The 22,910-nt window shown below is 42.3% G+C and overlaps 1 protein-coding gene and 1 pseudogene across 2 annotated transcripts; both read right to left on the reverse strand.

Annotated features, from left to right (window-relative positions):
• Window positions 1–1,782: 1,782 nt before the first annotated feature.
• On the reverse strand, window positions 1,783–2,721 carry LOC306663270 (olfactory receptor 2L13-like; the record flags this gene model as incomplete). Its single annotated transcript, XM_079143702.1, has 1 exon — window positions 1,783–2,721. The coding sequence occupies one exon, from the start codon at window positions 2,719–2,721 to the stop codon at window positions 1,783–1,785; it is 939 nt and encodes a 312-aa protein (XP_078999828.1).
• A 17,866-nt stretch (window positions 2,722–20,587) lies between these two features.
• LOC306663273 (olfactory receptor 2L13-like) lies at window positions 20,588–21,526 on the reverse strand (annotated as a pseudogene). Its single transcript has one exon. The product of its transcript is annotated as an olfactory receptor 2L13-like (transcript).
• Between the last annotated feature and the right edge of the window lie 1,384 nt (window positions 21,527–22,910).

Consider the following 22,910-nt stretch of genomic DNA (forward strand, 5'->3'; position numbering starts at 1 on the left):
CCCCCTGAATGTAATTTGATTCTTTTCTTTCACAGCCTTTAAAATTCTGTCTTTATTTTGTATGTTAGGTATTTTCATTATAATGTGACTTGGTGTGGGTCTGTTGTAATTTTTTTATATTTCAAGTCCTATAAGCCTCTTGTACTTCTTTTTCCATTTCACTCTTCAGATGTGGGAAATTTTCTGATATTATTCATTGAATAGATTGTTCATTCTTTTGGTTTGTTTCTCTGTGCCTTCCTTAATCCCAATAAGTCTTAAATTTGGCCTCTTCATGATATCCCATAATTCTTGTAGATTGTGTTCATGATTTCTTGCCATCTTCTCTGTTTGGTCAACTTTGTTTTCAAGGTTAAATATTTTTTTCTTCAATGTCTGAGGTTCTGTCTTCCAGGTGTTCTATTCTATTGGATATGATTTCTATGGAGTTTTTAATTTGTTTATTTATTGTTTCTTTTATTTCAAGGATTTCTCTTTGTTTTTTTTTTTTCAGTATCTTCAACTCTTTTTTGAAATGATCTTTTGCTTCCCACATTTGCTCTTTTAACTGTTGATTGGTGCAATCATTCAAAGCCTGCATTTGCTCTTTCATCTCATCATTTGCTCCCCTGATAATTATAATTATATATATATATATTCTGAACTCCCCTTCTGACATTTCTTCTTCCATGCTGTCATTGAATTTTATTGATGTAGCATCTAGGTTTATTTGGGACATATTTTTCTTGTTTTCTCATATTGATTCCTCTATTCTAGTGAAACTCTGAGATATTACAGATGTCTTCCATTGACTAACAGTGTCCCTGTAGATTTCCAATAACTCACCTCCTAGCCTACAGTAGCCTGAAGTTTGGTAGAAGTTGATAATGCACTGGTCCACAAAGAAGCTGTTCCTCTAGTGGTGGTGGCATTCAGGTGGGGTATATTCTCTGTTAGTGGGCAGAGGATCCTCCACTTGTTGATAGATGGTCAGCCCAAGGGGGACTAGACTGCAGGCTGGGGCACAACTGGTCTGGGCCTGGGTCTCTGGTTATACCATTCTGGTGCGAAAGGCTCACCTGGCAGGGAAAACTCACCTGGTGGGGAAGTATCACTGGACAACTCTCCTCTAAGAAGTTCCCTTCAGTCCAGAACTACTGCCTGGTCCAGGGAGCCTCGCCCTATGAGTGAGTCTCTCGCTTGACCACCCTCCTCTGCGATGTTCCCTGTTGTCTGTAACTACCTGGGCTGAGGAGTCTGGTCCTGCAAAGGAGTCTCCAGCTGTGTGGCCCTGCTTCAAGATGCTGCCTGCAGTCTAGGCCTGCAGTCAAGGCTCCCAGGGGAGCCTTGCTGTGTGCGCAAGTCTCTAGCTGGGTGGCCCTGCTCCATGAAGTTGCCTGTGGTCAGGGCTTGCTGCCTGGTCCAGGGTAGCCTCGCCCAGTGGGAGAGAATCACCTAATGGCTCTGAGTTGACCCTGAGTGAATTAATACCTCCTTTTCTTGAGTCCTGTATTCGGGACCAGCATGAGATGTAGTCGCCCTCTAGTCTGCCATCTTGGTCTCCTCTTATAATTAGTTTTAACAATATTAACATTAACATTGATTGCAATTCTTTCAATGAAATTTAAACACTAATAATTAGCATAAATTCTCGTTCATATGAAAATATCATTTAAATTAATTTTACGGTGAAATGTATAAGTGAAAAATTTTAATTGCATATGTGTCTCATACTTCAGTTACACAGCACTGCTCCTGATTCTGCATGGAAAAAACCATGCAGAGGAGCAGGGACAGGCAAGCTCATTTCTTCCTGGAGGAGAGCATCCCAAACACTCTTCTCATGGCACCCAGTACCTCCTTGTTCCTCAGGCTGTAAACAATGGGATTGAGCATGGGAGTGAGGACGCTGTAAAAAACTGCAAGAATCTTGTCTTCTTCTGGTGAGCGGAGATTCTTGGACCGCAGATAAGTATAGACAAAAGGAGCATAGTAGAAGATCACCACAGTTAAATGTGTGGAGCACGTGGTGAAGGCCTTTTTCCTTCCCTCTTTTGAGCGCATGTGGAAGACAGCAAGCAGGACCCGTCCATAGGACACAGTGATGCCAAGGAAAGGAATGAGGAGAAAGAGAACGGCACTCACAAACACCATGTACTCATAGACCCAGGTGTCCATGCAGGCCAGAGGCATCATAGCTGGGATGTCACAGTAGAAATGATTGATGGCCCTGGATCTGCAGTAAGGAATTTGAAAAGTGTAGATGGTGTGTGCCAAGGAGTTGATGGAACTCAGTGTCCAGGATCCTAGGATCAACTTTAGACACATGATTTTACTCATGCGGACGGGATAGTGGAGGGGGTGACAGATGGCCACAAAGCGATCATAGGCCATGGAGGCCAGGAGTAAGCCTTCAGAACATGCCAATGTCACAAAGAAGAAAATTTGTACACCACAACCCAGGAAGGAGATATTCTTATGACCAGAAAGGTAGTTGGACACCATCTTGGGGACAGTGGTGGAGATGTACATCAGGTCCATGAGGGAGAGCTGGCTGAGGAGAAAGTACATGGGAGTGTGTAGCCGAGGGTCCAAGAGGATGAGAGCAGTCATTCCTGAGTTCCCCAAACAGGCAAGGACAAACACAAAGATGATCAGGAGCAAGAGAAGTAGGCCAGTTTGGTTTGGATGTAACAGTCCCAACAAAATGAAATCATTTGAAGTTTGGTTCCATTTCTCCATGAAAATGAATTTCTTTGATTTCCTTGACAGAATAATAAAAATAAAAACTAAGCAGTAAATATGAAAGTATCAGCATAGGAGAATAACAAGAAATTGACTTTATTAGACTTTGTTTATAATTTATTTTTCATTCAACATAGTTTTTGTTAGATTGATTTTAAAAGACTTGAATTGAATGTGGCTTTTCACTGGGAACCATCTCTGCAGGTCATGGAAATATACATGGCTCTGAAATAAAAACCAATAACAGGCCCAGCAAACCCAGTAAGGTGGCAGAAGGATTTCTTCCTGCTGAGTCCTGGCAGAAACCTCCCTCAGAGCTCTGTGAAATGATCTCAGCACCTGAGAAAGCCAGAATTCCACCTTTCTTATCAACCTCAATTAAATCCTGCATGTTTACCGTATACATGGCCTGTGGGACTCAGTGTTCCTGTGAGCTTGATGCTAGGTACTCAATTACATTCCCTCTTCCACATCTCTCATTTCTTATCTCCCCTCCACAGATGTCAGAATTGCCACTCAGATAATTGGGATCTTCTCCCTAGGATGGTAATGCTCACCTTCTACAAGACAATTCTCTCCTGATCCTTCAAGTGTGTCACCATACACGATCATTGTTTTTGAACTATAAACAACCCAATCACAATGTGCTTCTTCCCTAATGAGGTTTCCATTTTCTGAGGCCCTACAAACCCAGTATCCAGCAGCTAGATATTCTCTTTTTCTGATTAAGTCAATGACCCATGTAAAGGTGACAGAGTAAATAGTGCACATGGCTTTCATGTAGTTTGCAACTAGAAGTGGAGTGATAATGGAAATATAACATGGGTATGGACAACAGACCCACACACTCACAAGTTCTTTCTATACATGAAACTTCACAATTCCATAACTTCTCTGAACTGTTCTCACATGGTAATGACTTTTTTTTTTTTTTTTTTTTTTTTTTTTTTTTTTTTTTTTGCCAATTCATAACACAGTACTGTATATTTGGGCGATAATCCCCTCATTTTCCAACTATGTGTAAATTCATTTATTCAATTCAACGTGTGTAATTACTACTCTCCTGCAGAACATCATGTTGAAGTCCACATTCCATCCAGGTGAAGGCACACGGAATCCACAGAGGATGATGGCCTGCTCTCCTGGACTGTGCGTGGTCTTCCTAGCAGCAGGCAGGAAGGTCAGTGTGCAGCTGAGCTGCTCAGCTGGGAAGGAGCATGTGCTGCATCTGCCATAGTTGTCCTCTCCACAGTTAAGTGCACAGGACAGTCACAAAAGTCAGATGCTCAGCATTGACAGTAACAAAATGAAAAACAGTAAAATATGAGGTAATTTACATTCCTTAATACTTTCTTCTGACTTCTTATGCCCAGGTCATTACTTGGAAATTCCATCTCACCCCATTACTTCCTTTCTTTCTCTCTTTCTACCTCCCTCTCTGGCATTTGCTCTATTATTCTTTTGCTCTCCAAAATGTGCATAGAATGTATTTTAACATTTCTTTTATTTCTACTATATGTGTCTGACTTCTGTCCTGATTGTGGTTTTAGAGTTTGTACTTAATATGCTTTGGATCTTCCATCAGAAAGCAACAGTGAGGCCAGATCCAGTCTCAGATGGCAGTTTTGGCAGTCCTCTTGGATTATTGATATTTCCTCAGCAAAGAAGAGTAATTAGTACTTTGATGTTATTATTATTCTCCTTTGGTAACTTAAATTGTTGCTTCATGTAATTTTGGTTGACAGGAATAAAATTTTGAAAGAGAGATTATATAAAAACGGAAATTATTAACTCTCTCTAGTCATCACATGCTGAGAGTGAAAATACATGCTAGATACCCACCAGGAGCACAGAGTGATCCCAGGGTCCTCTGCTTCTAACAACTTTGAGTAGCAAGAACTCATGACCTCATAGAAAAAGACACAACACAAGATCATATCATCATGACACACTCACCATTCAAAACATGCTCGGTGCTGCTGATTTGTGGCAGTGCTGCAGGTACCGACTGGATTTAGTTGTTAAAACACACGAGGTCCCACAATATGGAGTTCATGTTTAGTGTGTGACAAGACAATGAAGTAGCAGATCACACCCATGCTGTGTGGTTTGTGGACATCAGTATGAGCAAGAACAGGAGAGCAGCGGGAAGGACAGAGGGCCAGCTGGGCAGGGCACTGAGAACCACTCCAGGAGGTGCCCTAGGAGCATCAGGCTCTGGAACACTCTGCACACACTGAGCAGCAGGACCAGCCCTGGAGGAGCCTGCCTGTCCTCAGCACAGCACAGAGACAGAGTGCTCTGCAAGCTCTAGGCTCCAGGACACATGTGTGGGAGGAAAGAGGACTTGGAGTCTGTTCTGGACCAGGTGAGAGGCCAGTGGGTATGCATGGGTCAGGCCCCCTGGAGCTCCCACAGGGGTGTCTGGTTGAGCAGAGGTGAGAGAAGGAGCCCCACAGAGCCTGGGCAGTGGGCAGTGAGGACAGGGGGGTTGCTCTGGGTTTAGCAGAGGAAGCCAAGCCTGCTAGGGACCCCTGAGGCCTGGGCACATCAGCAGAGCTGAGTGCTGCTTAGGGACATGGGGGACCCACTGAATCCTCTGTCTCTGCTCCCTGGCTCAGGGACTTTTGCATAGGAGCCTCAGCACATCTGCTGAATAACTGAGCCAAATATGAGCCTCACAAGTGTATTAGTAATATAGACCAAACTAACAAAATATGTCTGAATCATTCTAGAAATCAATATTTAACAATCATACCCTGGCCTGTAGGGCATGGAGCCTCTCAAGGTGCTTTCCTCCTTTCTTTGTTTAGTCCAGGTTTAATTTCAGAGGAGTGAAGGTGCCAGCAGCCATAGCAGCCTTAGCAGTGCCAAATCCTGAGTCTTCTGTAAATTCACATTTTTCATGGGCCTTTCAGTTTGAAGGGAGGGTGTTTTTACATGTATACTATCTGTTGCCTAAATTGGAGTTCAGAGTATTATATGAATGATTTGATGGTCATTACTATAGCACTACATTTCTTACCTACACTGAAAGCTTTCATATTATCAGGCAACTAATGAAGATAGTAATTTTCAGAATTCTGTACATCTGGTATGTGAAACTTCTAAGATCCAGGAGCTAACCAGAGGGTCTATTTCCATCTGTGAACAGTGATTTTTTTGTCTTATGGGATGCACCATTATTTCATGCATCACCATTACATAAAATATCACCCTCTTGGTTATATTAAAACTTGGAGTGTGTTGTTCCTGTGACTTCAGTTGGGTCTAAGATCTGTTTCCCTCTGAAATCATGATACAAGGCAAGCTGCTTAAATATATAGAGTTAAAAACTAACCTCATGTGACAGGGTGTCATACATGTAGAAGTATCAAGTGTAGCAAGCTGATTTTATCTCTAGAATTTGTAAGGAGAAGAGTTTTGAAAGTCTTGTAGACACTCAGTCCTACACTAATCAGGCAATAGTTGAGCCTCCGCTCACTCAGTCTCATCAACCTCAGGTGAGAGCTGAGGAGATGGATCAGTGAGCCCTGTGTATCCAGCACACAGTGGTCCTGAAGGTTTGTCCTTCTCCTCTCTTCCTCCCATACTTTAAGTCCTGAAGACACTCAGATCCAAAGAAATTTATGATCTCAATTAAAGTCACACCCTTGAAGGTACCCCAGGGTAGAATTTTAACAGGTGCACATCAATTCCTTTTACATTTAAGATCGTTCTGCTTGGAGGTTATGAAACAACTTCTTCCTTGGTCAACAGAAAGTGTATCCTTATGATGGGAAAACCACATTTCAAAAATATCTCTCTTATTTAAATCTAGCCAAAATCAACCCAGTATAAAAATATCAGTGTGACTCACCTCATCTAAAGTCGTTGAGTTTGCATTTTGAGAGAAGTAGTGTCCTAGTTAAAAGTTTACCTGCTGAGAGTTTATTGAATTCTTCAAGATGTTTAAACCCTAAGCCATGCCCACCCACATAGTCTGCCCGGATAAGCAGCGAGATCTGCACTTTGCAGCAGCCAGGATCTCACCCAACTCTCCTGATGTGAGGAGCCAAAGGCACCAGGAAGGAATCCTCAGAACACAGTCAGTGCCCACTGCTCCTTCCTCTACCATTATCTTTGTGCTGAGATCACAAAGTCCTTCATCCCATGCTGGGCTCCCTCTGTTATTGCTTTGCTCACATATCTTCCTTTGCTATCACTTTGTTCAAGTGGAAACAGAGTTAGATATGTCACACTTACTTCCTCAGGTTCCACAGGGGGACAGAAGGAGGAGCTGCGGCACCTGGCGTGCAGGCCTTCCTCCAGTAGACCTTACGTGTCCTCCCGTCCCTCTAATTCATCCCCAATGTCCAAGCCCACAGGGACAGGAGCCTCAGCCCTTTCACCAGCCTTTCCTATGTGGAAATTAACTCAGCTCAGTCTTAGAGCAAATCCTCCCACCTGGTCAGATCTGCAGCTCTGCAGCTCTGGCCTGATGCCCAGAGTTAGTCTCAGGAGGGAGGAACCCAGCTATTCCAGAACAAGATGGAGAGCTGTAAGGGGCATTAGGTAATGTTCACCCAAATCCTCTGGTTTCTAAGTTAGAGATATAAGGATCGAGAAGACACAGGCAACTCTACAAGTGTTCAGCCGAGTAATGGCTCCATTAGTAGCAGGAGCAATTACCTCCTACAGTCTAGGTTCCAAAGGCATTTATTGGTGATTGGGACTTAGTTAAATTATGCTCTGATGAAATATTTCCTTTCTTTGAGAGGTTAGTGAAATAACTCTTGCACTCAGAAATGGTATTAATTGGAACATATACTCAGAGGTCTTGTGAGAAAATGAGACCTTAGACTCAGAGAGATCAGTCCAGTCTGCTAGATCCACCCTGACTAGGAGACTGAGCTAGAAAATCTATAGGAGACATTAGTTTGTTGCCACATCCTTAAAACCAGACTAATTGGGGGGCTATTCTAGAAGTAATGATACTGTGCTTGCCAGGTGTGTGCACAGTGTCTGTTGCAGGGTCACAATATGTAGGATCTCTTACCTTCTCATTCACTCTATGGGATACAAACCAGACAGGTGTGCATTTGAAGGTATTTTGTATCTGTGTCCTGTGGTCTTTTATCATAAAAGAGATGAAAAAGTTATTCAATGAGGTCATATTCGATCAATGTTTGTGACCAGCACCATGGAAACACAATGTACCAAACTCAACAAGTGGGTTCTGTTGCTTTGAATTTCGGGTTGGGTAAGGCAAAGGTATGCAGGGCTCTTAATTGTCACTGTCACTGCTCATTTCTGTGCCCAGCTCTGTCTTCCCCATGCAGTATCACCCAGGCACTTTACCTGCATGATGCCAGCTCAGCTAATCCCACCTCCAGCCCATCATGGGGCTTTGAAATCCATAAGGATCAACGACACATGGTGGAAGAAAAGAGCAGGCCAGGATGACCAATCTCTGCTGTAAAATAGGAGCAGGAACCTCATCTTGGCCCTGTAGTGTGTCACAATACGGTTTTTGTTTTGTTTTGTTGGTCCCAGGTATTATTCCCAGGGATGCTTAACCCCTGACCCTCATCCCCAGTCATTTTTTTTTTAATTTTATTTTGAGACAGGCCTTTCTAAGTTCCTTAGGCTTGTCTTCAACTGATGATCCTCCTGCCTCAGCCTCCCGAGCTGCCGGGATTACAGTGTGCCACCCATCCTCATCCCTTCACAATAAATCCTTCCTCTCTAAAACCTAGGAATGCATGCCTTGTCCACACTACAGCACCATTCCATGTTCCTTTGAGTCAAATGGGAAAAGAATAGATTTCATAAGAAAACATGGTCATTCAGAATGCAAGTCTCCTGCCTGCACACACATCTCCCTGATCAATCTGTCACACATGCCCACCACCTTCCCTGTGACAGTGCAGGACTTGGCCCTTCCCCTGCCCGAATCCACTCTCCTGCTTTTGCAGGGGCCTCATATCTTCTCTTACTCTCCTCTCTCCAAATGTCTTCTCAGCTGGATCATCCTCATAAACATGTAATCATGTGTAAGAGGAAACATGTGGCTATATTTAATTTAATCCTGTTCTTCAAACCAATATAAAAAATAAAAGGTGCTGATCTGAGAGTGCCAATCTGTCTCTCTCTGTAGAGATCAAGTTGCCCATTTTTAAGGTGATGTGAAGATGGAGAGTATGGATAAGCACTTTCAATCATGTGATCAAGGAGGGAATCCAGAGTGTAAGAGAATACTGTGCATGGGGTACATTTGTGTCTGGGACTTAGAGCAGGAAATTCTTTACACTTAATGGGAAGGAAAGCCTGGGTTTCGCAGGGGGAAGAGGTTCTTGTGAAAAGACTTTGCCAGCACAGGGGCACTTACTGTGATGGCAGTCCTCAAGAGAATGGCATGAATGTCATGCTGACTTTGGGAGTGTGGGAGGCCCAGGAAGGGACACAGTGGAGCTGGTACAGATGAGTCCCAGATCTGTGTGCTGACAAATGGTCAGTAAGGGGTTTGGGAACAGCAAGATTTAGAATGGTGACATTTTGGAATGGCACATTAAATGGACCCTTTAGGAATGTGATTATATTCATTCGCTCTAACTGTTCAATTCAGTGTTGAAACAGTTTATGAAGACGCAATAAGGAGTTCAAGTATTTGCACTCTTCTGGATATGCCATCTCTCTATCCAGGCCCTGTGGCGGACTTCATGTGCCCATGGGATACAGGCATTTCAGGAGCTCTTGGAGATGAGTTTGGACTAAATGTTTTTTGCATTGTGAGATGGACATTTGCTTTGGAGGTTCAGGGGGAAATGCTATGGTTTAGAAATGAGCAGTCCCCAGAAAGCTCTTGGGTGAGACAATGCAAGAAAGTGCAGAGGTGCAATGATTGCACTATGAGAATCTTAACCTGATCAGTGTATAACCCATGGGTGGGGATGGCCTGGCTGGTAACTGCAGGCAGGAGGGTGTGCTACTGGAGATAGGTCACTGGGTGTGGTCCTTTGGGGTTCATATTTTGTGCCCGGTGTGTAGAACTCTCTCTCTGCTTCCTGATTGCCATATCTTAGGTGGCTTTTCTCTATCACAATTTCTTCCATCTTGTTCTGCCTCTCACTTGAGTCCAGAGCAACAGAGTCTGTCAACCATGGGCTGCACTCCCAAAACTGTGAGCCAAAATAAACTTTGTCTCAACTCCATTGTTCTTCTCAGTTCTTTTGATTACAACAACAAAAATTCTAAGTAAAACATACCCATTCATTTTGCATTTATTTTTTATCTGTATTTTGAGTAGAGCAGCTGACTTACATACTTTATAAGTTCATGGGAGGCTATGAAGCATTAATATCCTATTGAAACTAAAAAAAGAGATTTTTGTAACATACATTTTCATATTTCTTACAAAATATTTTGGTCATAGACAGCTGTCTCACAAAGTCCTAAGTTTGGGGTAATTACCTCAGATTTCTTTCCACATAGATACGAGTGGTTCTTCATTTAAGAAATATAACTTTTACAAATACTTCACAGTCTAATTTTACTAAGAAATTTATCCAAATTGGCTTAATAGTTCACACTTAGCTTACTGATTCTGAGGTCTCCCTTTGCAATAAATCTTATGACTGCTGTATGTCAAATTGTAATCAAATATCAACTAATTTCATCATATTAGTATTGTTCTCATCATCAAGAATTGACCTTCACTTCTCCTCTTCATTTTGTTTTATTTCTTGGTCCTGGAATTGACCCTAGGGGTATTTGCCACTGAGAAACAATCCCAGAGTTTTTTCTGTTTATTTGATAGTCTCAATAAGTTGTTTGTGTTCTCCCTAATTTGCAAAGCCTGACCTTAACCTCAGGACCCTCTGCCTCAGACTCCTGACTCGCTGGGATTAGAGGCGTGTGCCATCCTGTCTCCTCTTTGTCTTCATTGCTCTCGTCTTCCTGATGGCACTAACTGGCAACTTGACCCCGCTCATCCTCCTGGACATCCATCTCCACACACCATGTTACCTCCTCAGTCGACTTTCCCACTCCTGTCTAAGCTGCATCTCCATCACAGTCCTCAAGATCCTTGGTGCTTTGCTATTTTTAAAGTCTGTATTTACTCATTGGATTTTGGATTCTGATCTTCTTCTTCCTGACTTTTTCAGGTGCAGAAACACATCTGTTCATATCTAAGGTCTGTTACCATCATGTGACAATCTGCTTTTATCCCCACTATCCCATTCTTATGAACAAAACTATGATTTCTGATAATAACGGAGATGTGGATAATGTTCCCTATCAATCCCTGTGCTCACACCATATGGGCACCCACATCTCTTTTTGATGATCCAGAGCTATCAGTTGACTTCTATGATGTCCCCCAGCTGCCTCTGGCCTTAAAGGACACCTTCTTCTATGAACACACAGTGTGTGTGAGCACCACTATATCTCTAGTGCTTCCATTCTTTGGAATTGTTTGGTCCTCGGATGCTATTCTCCTTACTGTCTGACACATCAGTCAGGAGAGGCAGGAAGAAGTCCTATTGTACCTGCAGCACCCTCCTCACTGTGGTGACTTTCCACTCTGCACCCTTTGCATACATTATCATGCCATGATTCCTCCAGTCCCCAGCAGAGGACAAGATTGTGGTTGTGTCCTATACTACCCTCTCCCCAGTGCTTGACACCATCATCTACAGCCTGAGAAACAAGGTGATGGAGGCCTGAGATCACTGACTCAGAACCTGTTCTATGTTAGGGTTCATAACTCTTCAGCCTCATTCCCAGGACTCAGGTGCAAGTCCATTCAGTAATGTGTATTAAATGAAAATGCACTTCCATGCCTACAGTGAAATGATTTAAAACCATCTATAAAATAAGAAACTTCCTCAGTCCAGTACACAATTGTCTTATTAATATGTGTAGTTGGAATAGGAGCTTTTGTGGTATATCGTCAATCAATTTTTCAATTCTTTTGTTTTCTGCTCATTTGTTGTCAATGAGAAGATGCTTTGGTCTGATTGAACTAAAGATGGAAATTGTCCAGCTGGAGTAGGAATTCAGCATGATATTTTTATTATTTTCTATTTTCATTCTACATTTTTTATTATTATTTTTGTGTGTCTAAAATAGAAAACTAAGTATCATGATTGAGCACATCTAACAAAAAGCCATAGATGTTTTTTCCTTCATTGTACACCTTTAATTAATGTGGACCAATCGCTTTTTCTTTCAATATAGCTACATTAGTATAGGAATTCAGCACAGCTCATTAAAGATTCTGTAGTCTTCACTTTAGATGACATGATAAATTAATGCTTCTTGTAGGGGAGGAATCCTAAGGAAATGACTAACAATAAAGACTGGGAGGTGCCAGCAGAGGTCAAGTGAGGGGTGGTGAACACTAAGATAGAGGGATCGAGGGTTTAGTCTGATGAGTGGACTTAGGAATATGGAGGCCACTCCAGCTCTCCTCCCCATGCTCAGCACACAGTCCACGTACACCCCATGGGGACACTGCTACTCATGGATCAGCCATGTCTGCAGAAAAGGCTTTGCTTTCCAGGTGCTGTGCTTCATGCACCTATTGAAGAGAGTCAGGGAAAGTCAACCAATATGGACCAAGTGGTTTCAGTCATTCTTAGCACCTATGAGATGACAATCAATTTCAATTACCTTTAATTTTGAGACAAATATTTCTTATTTTTCTTGGATTGTCCAGAATGCTTGCAACATGAAAAGCATTGTGATGAATTTCTGATAAATTTCTTCTAAATAAAATTGTAATTATGACTGATGTTGGAAATTCTACAGGAGTCATTTGTTATTGTCCATTGATTATTTGAATTTTAGCAGTGCTAACTATCCAACCCAGAATCTCTTGCATAGGAGGTAAGGACTTCACCACTGAGCTCTTGCTGAGGCCCTGAATTTAGATACAAACTTACCCAATAGCATTTCAATGATTCTCACATTCTGGTAAGGGTTAGAAGTTGTTTTGTTGTTGTTGTTGTTGTTTCAATTCTATTTAAGAAAATACCAGAGTGGATGCATGTTTCAATGCTCATTTGTTTATTTTATCACCTTATTTTCAATGACAAGGTAACTACAGATTTCCTCTACTGTTAATAATTGGTCCATCTTGCTCTTTGTAATTAAAGAGCATTTTAACTATCAAAAATCTTCACGTGGAATTTCTTAAATATTCAGGTGATCTACAGCTTTATTTCAATTATTAAACTGGTAGGAATTCACTTTGTAGTAAGAGTATTCAAATTCATAGAATATGAACTTCATGTGCTTATATGTACACTTTTATTTTGTAATAATTTTGTGGCAATGTGTGATCTTTAAGCTCCTAGTTATCTCTTCCCTAGAATTCAGATAAGATGTAAAGGGTTCTGCACACCCCACAGGAAAGGGCTATGAACAAAATGGACAAACAGTCTCCACCATGGGTAGAAACTCAGCCAAAGGGACTCCTAGTCTCTCCCAGGCAATGGCCACTTGGCCCACCTGTTACATCTGCTGCTGCTGCTACCATCCCTAGCATCATCTGAACCCAGTTCAATCTCTGCAGCTTCTCTGGTTCATTGGAACCAAGAGCTACTCCAAGACATATGTGTGCACATGAAAGAAGCTGAGTTCTTTGTGTACATGTTGCTTAAGAGCAGATGTGTGAGCCCTGTTGCTGGAGTGAACTCTGTGCTCATGCTGCCACAGCTTACCTGCTCAGATTTCATGCATGCCAGAGATGAAATGATTAATAATTTGAATGTGGCAACAGCACAGTCATGAATAAAAGAGGGCACCTTCAGAGTGTGTGGCACTGGGCAGGTGCACAGGTCACATGTACCAAGGCAACCAGGAGAGGAGACAGCAGGGGGTAGAATGATATGGTCATCATGGAAATGTAGGTATAGATGGGAATGCTAAAATCTTAACCCTGCATTGATGGCATTGAAGGTAGGATCTTTGGGAATTGATCAATCGGTTATGAGTGTTGGGCCTCACAAATGGACAAGCTGCTACAGAGTTTGTTCACACCAAGTGAGAACACAGCAAGAGTGCACCATATTTAACCAGGATGCAGCCCTCACCATTCACTGAATCTGCAGGAATATATTTACATTGCTCATATGCTTTCTACCTGAAGGTGTCTTGTTATCACAGTTTGACTGCACTAGGGTACAATCTCTGCTGTTCTTGTCAGGTGCTGTCCCTGAAAAGAACCTGATGGAAATTGAATCAAGCGGAGGTGCTGAGTGCAGGTCATGTGCTCTTTTCAGGCATCAAGCAGGGGAAGAAAGCAGGATCCTAGTCCACTGCTCTCTGAAACACACGTTCTAGGGGAACTCGTGCATCTCTCTGAACTTAGTTTGGTGGAAAGCCAAATGTCAGCACCCTGCCTTGTAATATCAGCAATGGAATCACTCAAGGCCCTCTTGCTGTTGTGGAAGTGAGCACACAAATAAATCTACTCTTGTCACACCCCTCTGAGGTAGAGATGAGACATCAGAAGGAGGAAGCACCAAAGTGACAAACAATTGTAGCAGAGCAGCCTCAGCAGGCCAATCCAGGGAAACAGTGGTTGTCTTCAAGACTACATGTTGTGCAACTCTTGATGGAGTTGTCCACCATGACCTGAGACTAGCTTCACCAAGTACCTGCTGGGCCCACTTTCCAGAGCTTGAATGCTCACTGAACACCTCCTGCAGATTCCTCCTCCTAATGAACCTTCAACCTTCTTAATATTTTCCAGACACTGAAGTCCACTTTAACATGTGCACTGGTTTCTGCGTGCTTCATTCCCAGAGAAATTTCCTTTTCTGAAGATTCATCATTATATTTTTGCTTGTTTGATTGACTTTCACACTGTTGCTGCTGCAAAGGTCACGGGTAATCCAATATTTCATGCCCATAACTCCGGACTACCAGCAAATACGGACAAACAAAATGCTCTCGGAAATGTCTTTGTGAAATCCTTTGCCCTAAAAATTCCTGGCTCAGGAGAAAAATAAAACCCCCTCACATTTGACCACAAAGACACTCCTTTCCTCCTAGCCCAGGACATTAGGAAGTTCCATGTAGATAACATTCAGAAAGGTCAAATTCTGCCATCTAATACCTTCTTTAGTAACTTCTACTCCAGATAATTTCAACTGTCGGGCATCAATGCCTCTTGGGAGACATATCCAAATCATCACTCCCTCAGAGTGTCCCTCAATCTCTCTTCACTATGCATCATTTTAGCCATTTTCAGACAACTACTAAATTGCAATCATTGCATTACACTTCCTCTCACCATTATATGTAGTCCTCAAACTACAAGATGCAAATTTCTTAGCACATGGTACTGTTTTAATGTGTGCATTCACAATTTTATTATAAATTAGTGTAATAAAATTTGATTTAAGGAAAGAAAATGGTATGGCTTTCCTTCCTGTGTTGACAGATGAGTATTTTTTGCATCACAATGGACTTTCAGCAGTGTAATAATGTGGAATGTAATAAACATTAACTTCCTGTTTTAAGATTTACCTCCACCCAATTATTCAATTTTCTTTATGCATTTAAAATGTGTGAATGGGAAAAAATAATTACTTCAAGGAGAAGGTGTTATTTAGACTCTGAATAGTGAGTCCATACAATGTTTTGTGGATATGCAAGTATCCCATAAATTGGAGCATGGTTGGATATTTTGATTTTCAACTGAGTCATTTATTTCAATGCCACAACTCTAAACAATCAAATTGTTTTATTCTTTACTCTCCTAATTATTTAGAAATATTTTTAACCTCCTCAGTCACTGTAATCATGACTCATGCTATCCATAGAATTTAGTAATTAAATTCAAAGGCAATTGGAATCAGTTAGTGATAGACAGATTTTAAATGGAAAGGAAATGAAACAAATCATTTTCCATGAATACAAAGGCATATACTGAAGAAAAATGTGGAATGAAGAACACAGAGCACATAGGACACAGGTTCATATCAAGCACAGTGCCCAGGACATGTGTGGAAGAGCAACCTGACTGAAGTACACAACAAGGAGAGGGTACAGCAATGCATAAAAAAAGCCATGAGGATGGATGTAAACACAAAGGACAGTGTCCAGCACATGCATGAGAAGAGTCATCAGGCTGTAAATGTACACCAAGGACAATGCCCAACATATGCATGAGAACAGTCATCAGGATGCATGTACACACCAAGAAGAGTGCCCAACATATGCATGAGAAGAGTCATCAGGATGCATGTACACACCAAGAAGAGTGCCCAACATATGCATGAGAAGAGTCATCAGGATGCATGTACACAACAAGGACAGTGCCCAGCAAATGCATGAGAAGAGTCATCAATGTATTTGCACAAAATAATAATATTTAGCACATGCATGAGAAGATTCGTCAGGATGCAAGAAAACACCAAGAACAGTGTCCAGCACATGCTTGATAATAGTCATCAGGATGTATGTGCAGAACAAGGACAATGCCCAACACGTGCATGAGAAGAGTTATCAGAATTCAGAAACAGATGAAGGACAGCACCCAGCACACACATGAGAAGAGTCATCAGGATGCATGCGCACACCAAGGACAATGCTCAGCACATGCATGATAAGAGTCATCAGGATGCCTATACTCATCAAGAACATTGCCCAGCATATGCATGAAAATATTCATCAGGTTGCATGTGCACATGAAAGATATTACCCAGCATATACATGGGAAGAGTCATCTGGATGCATATGCACACCAAGGACAGTGCACATCACACCCATCAGAATAGTCATCAGGATGCATATACACACCAAGGATGGTGCCTGCAATATGCATGAAAAAAGTCATCAGGATGCATGTGCACACCAAGAAGAGTGCCCAGATGTGGTTGAGAAAAGTCATCAGCTTGCATGTGTACACCAAGGACAATACCCAGGACATGCATGAGAAAAGTCATCAAGATGCATGTACACACAAAGGACAGGGCCCAGTACATGCATGAGAAGAGTCATTAGGATTCATGTGCACACCAAGGACAGTGCCCAGCACATGCATGAAAAGAGTCATAAGGGTGCATGTGCACATCAAGGACAGTGTCCTGCACATACATGAGAAGAGTCATCAGAATTCTTGTACACACCAAGAACACAGCCCACGATATTTATGAGAAGAGTCATCAGGATGCATGTGCACACCAGGGACAGTGCCCAACACATGCATGAGAAGAGTCATCAGGATGCATGTGCACACCAGGGACAGTGCCCAACACATGCATGAGAAGAGTCATCAGGATGCATGTGCACACCAGGGACAGTGCCCAGCACATGCATGAGAAGTGTCATCAGGATGCATATGAAAGCCAAGTACAGTGTCCTGCACATGCATGAGAAGTGTCATCAGGATGCATATCCACACCACGTACAGTGCCCAGTACATGAATGAGAATAGACATCACGTTATAAATGTACACCAAGGATAATGGCTAGCACATGCAGTAGAAGAGTCATCAGGATACATGTACACAAAAAGAACAGACCCACCATATTCATGAGAAAACTCATAAAATTGCCTGTGCACACTAAGGACAATGCACAGCATAGGCATGAGAGCATGAGAAGAGTCATCGGTATGCATGTACACACGAAGGACAGTGCCCAGCACATGAATGAGAAGAGACATCAGGCTGTAAGTGTACACCAAGTATAATGCTGAGCACATGCATGAGAAGAGTCATCAGGATACATGTACACACGAAGAGCAGAGGCCAGCATATGCATGAAAAGAGACATCAGGGTGCATATGAACACCAAGGACAGTGCCCAGCACATGCATTAGAAGAGTCATCGGGATGCATGTACACACCAAGACAGTGCCCAGTACATGAATGAGAAGAGACATTAGGCTGTAACTTTACACCAAGGACAATGCCGAGCACATGCATGCAAGAGTCATCAGGATACATGTACACACCAAGAACAGCGCCCACCATATTCCTGAGTAGAGTCATCAGAATGCATGTGCACAAAAAGGACAGTGCCCAGCACATGCCTGAGAAGAGTAATCAGTATGCATATACACATCAAGGGCAGTGCCCAGAATGTGCATGAGAAGAATAATCAGGATGCATATGAACAGCATGTACAGTGCCCAGCACATGCATGAGAAGAGTCATCAGGATGCATGTGCACACCAAGGACAGTGACCAACACGTGATGAGAAAAGACATCTGGCTATAAATGTACACACAGGACAATGCCCAGAACATGCATTACAATATTCATCAGGATACATGTACACACCAAGAACAGTGTCCAAAACATGCTTGAGAAGATTCATCAGGATGCATGTGCACACCAAGGACAGTGCCCAGCACATGCATGAGAAGAGTCTTCAGGATGCATATGCACACCAAGAAGAGTGCCCATCGCATGCATTAGAATAGTCATAGGATGCATGTGCACAGGAAGGACAGTGCTCAGCACGTGCATGAGCAGAGTCATCAGGATGCATGTAAACACCAAGGACAGTGCTCAGCACATTCATTGGAAGAGTCATCAGGATGCATATTGACACCAAAAACAATGCCCAGTACATGCATGAGAAGAGTCATCAGGATGCATGTGCACATCAAGGACAGTGCCCCGCACATGCATGAGTACAGTCATCAGGATGCATGTGCACACCAAGGAGATTGCCTATCGTAGGAATGAGAATAGTCATCAGTGTGCATGTAAACAGCAAGGACAGTGCCCAGCACATGCAGGAGAAGAGACATCAGGATGCATTTGCACACCAAGGATAGTGTCCTGCACATACTTGAGAAGAGTCATCAGGCTGCATGTGAACACCAAGGACAGTGCCCAGCACATGCATGAGAAGAGACATCAGGCTGCCTGTGTACACCAAGAATAGTGTCCAGCACATGCATGAGAAGAGTCATCAGAATTCATGAACACACCAAGGACAGTGCCCAGAACTTGCAGGACTATATTCATCAGGATGCATGTGTACACCAAGGACGGTGCCCAGCACATGCAAGAGAAGAGTCATCAGGATACATGTGAGCACCAAGGACAGTGCATTGCACACGCATGAGAAGCATCATCAGGATGCATGTACCCACCAAATACAGTTTCCACCACATGTGTGAGAATAGCCATCAGGCTGCATGTACTCACCAAGGACAGTGTCCCACACATGCATCAAAAGAACCATCAGGTTGCATGTGCACACCAAGGACAGTGCCCTGCACATGCATGTGACAGAATTATTAATAACTGTCACCCATGAGACAAAATGAAAATTTTGTTACCTCTTCCAGGATTCTCAGAACAAGAGTCGAACAAGAGTCCATGAACATGGACTTGGGGTATATGGAGAGGTCACAGGATGGAGTTACCTCCATGTGACTGTGGGCTCACAGAAATGACCGGGAAAACCGATTAGAAGAGATCAGACACAGTGAAAACTTGTTATGATTTAGATATTAGGTGTCCCCCACAAGCTCCTGTGTGACACAATGTAAGAAAGTTCAGATGTGAAATGATCAGGTCTTGAGAGTTTTATTAGAGTTCACTTGGTCATAACTGCAGACATGTAGGTTGTGTCTAGAGGTATTGTGTCCTCCAGTCGTTCCTTTGGGGTTCATATTTTTTCCTTGGTGAGGTTTAATTAGTTGATAACTGTAGGCTGTTAGCATGTGGCTGGAGGACGTAGGTCACTGGGGACAAGGCTTTGGGGTGTAAGTTTTCTCCTAGGTGACTTAGTGCTCTCTCTGCTTCTGATGGTCCTGTGCTAAGCTGCTAACTAAAACACAGTTATATGCACAAGTCTGTCTGTGAGCCTTTGGTTGATGAATGCATGTGCCCTTAGAGAGGCACATAACAGTATCTGTCTATAGTTTAGGGAGCCCAAGACCCCAAAATCCAGCTCAGAGAGCCACCGATGATAAAAGTCAAGGATGAATTCCTCAGGAAAGTCAAGGACCACTCACAATATTCAACCCAGGAATTGAACAGGGCAATAAACAGCAACAACAAAAGTGTATAGCATTTGTCCCCAAGGCAAAAAGAGCTTCTTTACATATTACATGTGAGGAGAATAATTAGGGGTGTGAATAGCTGTGGTTTCTAGGAGTCACATGATTTTCCATGTCTCTGCAAGAATAAAATTAAAAGAAAATGATAAGAGTATAGGAGATAATTCCTTGTCCTAAGTACAGTGATCATGGAAGAGCTGTCCCTGAAGGAGCAGGGTACTCCCCCCCCACCCCAGTTCATGCACTTTTGTAGGCCCTGGTCACATATGGTGTGGACACTTGAAATGTGGAGGATACAATTTTCTTTCCTTCTTTGTTTTTTTGGGGATCTGGGTATTAAATCCAGAGCCTTATGCATGCAAGGCAAGCACTCTACCAACTTAGCTACATCCCCAGTCAGAGGGTACAATTTCCTATATGCTGAAAATATAAAATACCCCCAACATTTGACAACTTAGAATGAAAAAATTAGAAATGTACAGTGATAATTTCATGTATAAATATATAGACAAGATAATGTCAATAGCATAACAAATATTATTACATTAATATCAATGTATGCCCCAACACATGATGTAAAATATCATTTGCTATAAATTGTTCATAATTAATTTCACCATTTTAATATTAACATTGCTTGCAATCTTTTCAATTAAATAAAAATACTAATAATGTAGTTATTTATAATCATCAATATATTACTTTAATAAATCTTATTGTTGAATGTTTGACTAGAAAACTTAAATTGCATATGTGTCTCATACTTCTGTTGGCCAGCACTTCTCTCTCGTGCTCCAGTGGCTTGGGAGAAGTCATGCAGAGAAGCAGGGACAGGCAAGCTATTTCTTCCTGGAGGAGAACATCCCACACACTCTTCTCAAGGCACCCAGGACTTCCTTGTTCCTCAGGCTGTAAACAATGGGATTGAGCATGGGAGTGAGGACACTGTAGAAAACTGCAAGAATCTTGTCTTCTTCTGGTGAGCAGAGATTTTTGGGCTGAAGATAAGTGTAGACAAAAGGTGCATAGTAAAATGTCACCACAGTCAAATGTGTGGAGCACATGGTAAAGGCCTTTTTCCTTCCCTCTTTTGAGCGCATATGGAAGACAGCAAACAGGACCCATCCATAGGAGGTAGTGATGCCAAGAAAAGGGAGGAGAAGAAATAGAGTTGTGCTCACAAACACCATGTACTCATAGACCCAGGTGTCCATGCAGGCCAGAGGCATCATAGCTGGGATGTCACAGAAGAAATGATTGATGGCCCTGGATCTACAGTAAGGAATTTGAAAAGTGTAGATGGTGTATGCCAAGGAGTTGATGGCACCCAGTGTCCAGGACCCCAGGATCAACTTCAGACCCATGATTTTACTCATGCGGATGGGATAGTGGAGGGGGTGGCAGATGGCCACAAAGCGGTCATAGGCCATGGTGGCCAGGAGTAAGCCCTCAGAACATCCCATGGTTATAAAGAAGAAGATCTACATGGCACACCCCAGGAAGGAGATGCTCTTCTGTCCAGAGAGGAAGTTGGACGCCATCTTGGGCACAGTGGAGGAGATGTACATCAGGTCCATAAGGGACAGCTGGCTGAGGAGAAAGTACATGGGGGTGTGGAGCCGCGGGTCCAAGAGGATGAGGGCAGTCATTCCTGAGTTCCCCAAACAGGAGAGGACAAACACAAAGATGATCAGGAGCAAGAGAAGTAAGCCAGTTTGGTTTTGGGGTAATAACCCCAACAAAATGAAATCATTTGAAGTTTGGTTCCATTTCTCCATGAAAATGCACTGCTTTAATTTCCTTGAGAGAAAAACAAAAGCAAAAACTAGTCACTAAACCTGAAATAAAACAGAAAAGGAAAATAAAAAAGGAGTTGACTTTATTATTGATTAGAATGAATTGCTTTTCCTTCAACAGTGTACCTTTTCTGGAAGTGATTTTAAAATCTGAATTGATTGTTCATGTTCCAATCCCCCCTAGTAACAAACTCTGCATGACATAGACACACATAGGAAATACAAAGTCAAGTGCCACCTGGATAACTGGATAAAGAAAATGTGGTACATTTAAACAATGGAATCTATTCAACCATAAAGAGGAATGAAATTATGGTATTTGCTGGTGAATGGGAATTAGGAACTATTATGTTCAGTGAAATAAGTCAATCTCAAAGAACCAAAGGCCAAATATTTTCTCTGAAATGTGATGCTAGCACTCAATAAGGGGGGTTGTTAGGGATGATTAGAAGTATTTGGATTAGAAAAAGAGGAATGAAGGAAGGGAAGGATATGTGAATAGTAATGATACTAGAATTAAAAGAACAAAATGTTTCTATGTGCATATATGAATAGAGGAAAATTGAATTTCCATAATATATACAAATAGAAGAATGGGAAGTGACTCTCCATATGTACATAATATATATATATGCACACACACACACACACACACACATATATATATACACATATAATACATATATACACCTTCTACGGTCTTGTATCAATAATATGAAAACATACCATAAGTATAAAACACAAATGGGGTAGTTCCTGACCCTGGCAGGAAACTTAATCAGGACTAATAACTGGTCTCAGCACCTGAGGAAGCCAGGGGACTGCTTTCCATCACCTCAACCCAGCACTCATGTTTACCACAGACATGGTATGTGGACTCAGTGTTCCTGTGAGCTTGTTGCTAGGTACTCAATGACCTTCCCCTTCCACATCTCTCATTTCATATCTCCCCTCCACAGATGTCACTACTGCCACTCAGTAAACTGGAATCTTCTCCCTAGGATGGTCCTGCACGCCTTCTACAAGACAATTGTCTCCTGGGCTTCAAGTGTGTCACCATGTACCATCATTGTTCTTGAACTATAAATGTGTTCTGTATCCTATGTGATCACCCCAATAATAATGTGCCTCTTCCCTAATGAGGGGTCCATTCTCTGAGGCCCTACAAACCCAATATCCAACAGCTAGATATTCTCTTTTCTTTGAGTAAGCCAATGGCCCATGTAAAGTTGACAGAGTAAATAATGCACATGGCTTTCATGCAGTTTGCAACTAGAAGTGGAGTGATAATGGAAATATAACATGGGTGTGGACAACAGACCCACACACTCACATGTTCTTTCTATTCATGAAACTTCACAGTTCC

This window comes from Sciurus vulgaris, assembly GCF_902686455.1.
Source record: "Sciurus vulgaris genome assembly, chromosome: 6".
Taxonomy (NCBI): Eukaryota; Metazoa; Chordata; class Mammalia; order Rodentia; family Sciuridae; genus Sciurus; species Sciurus vulgaris.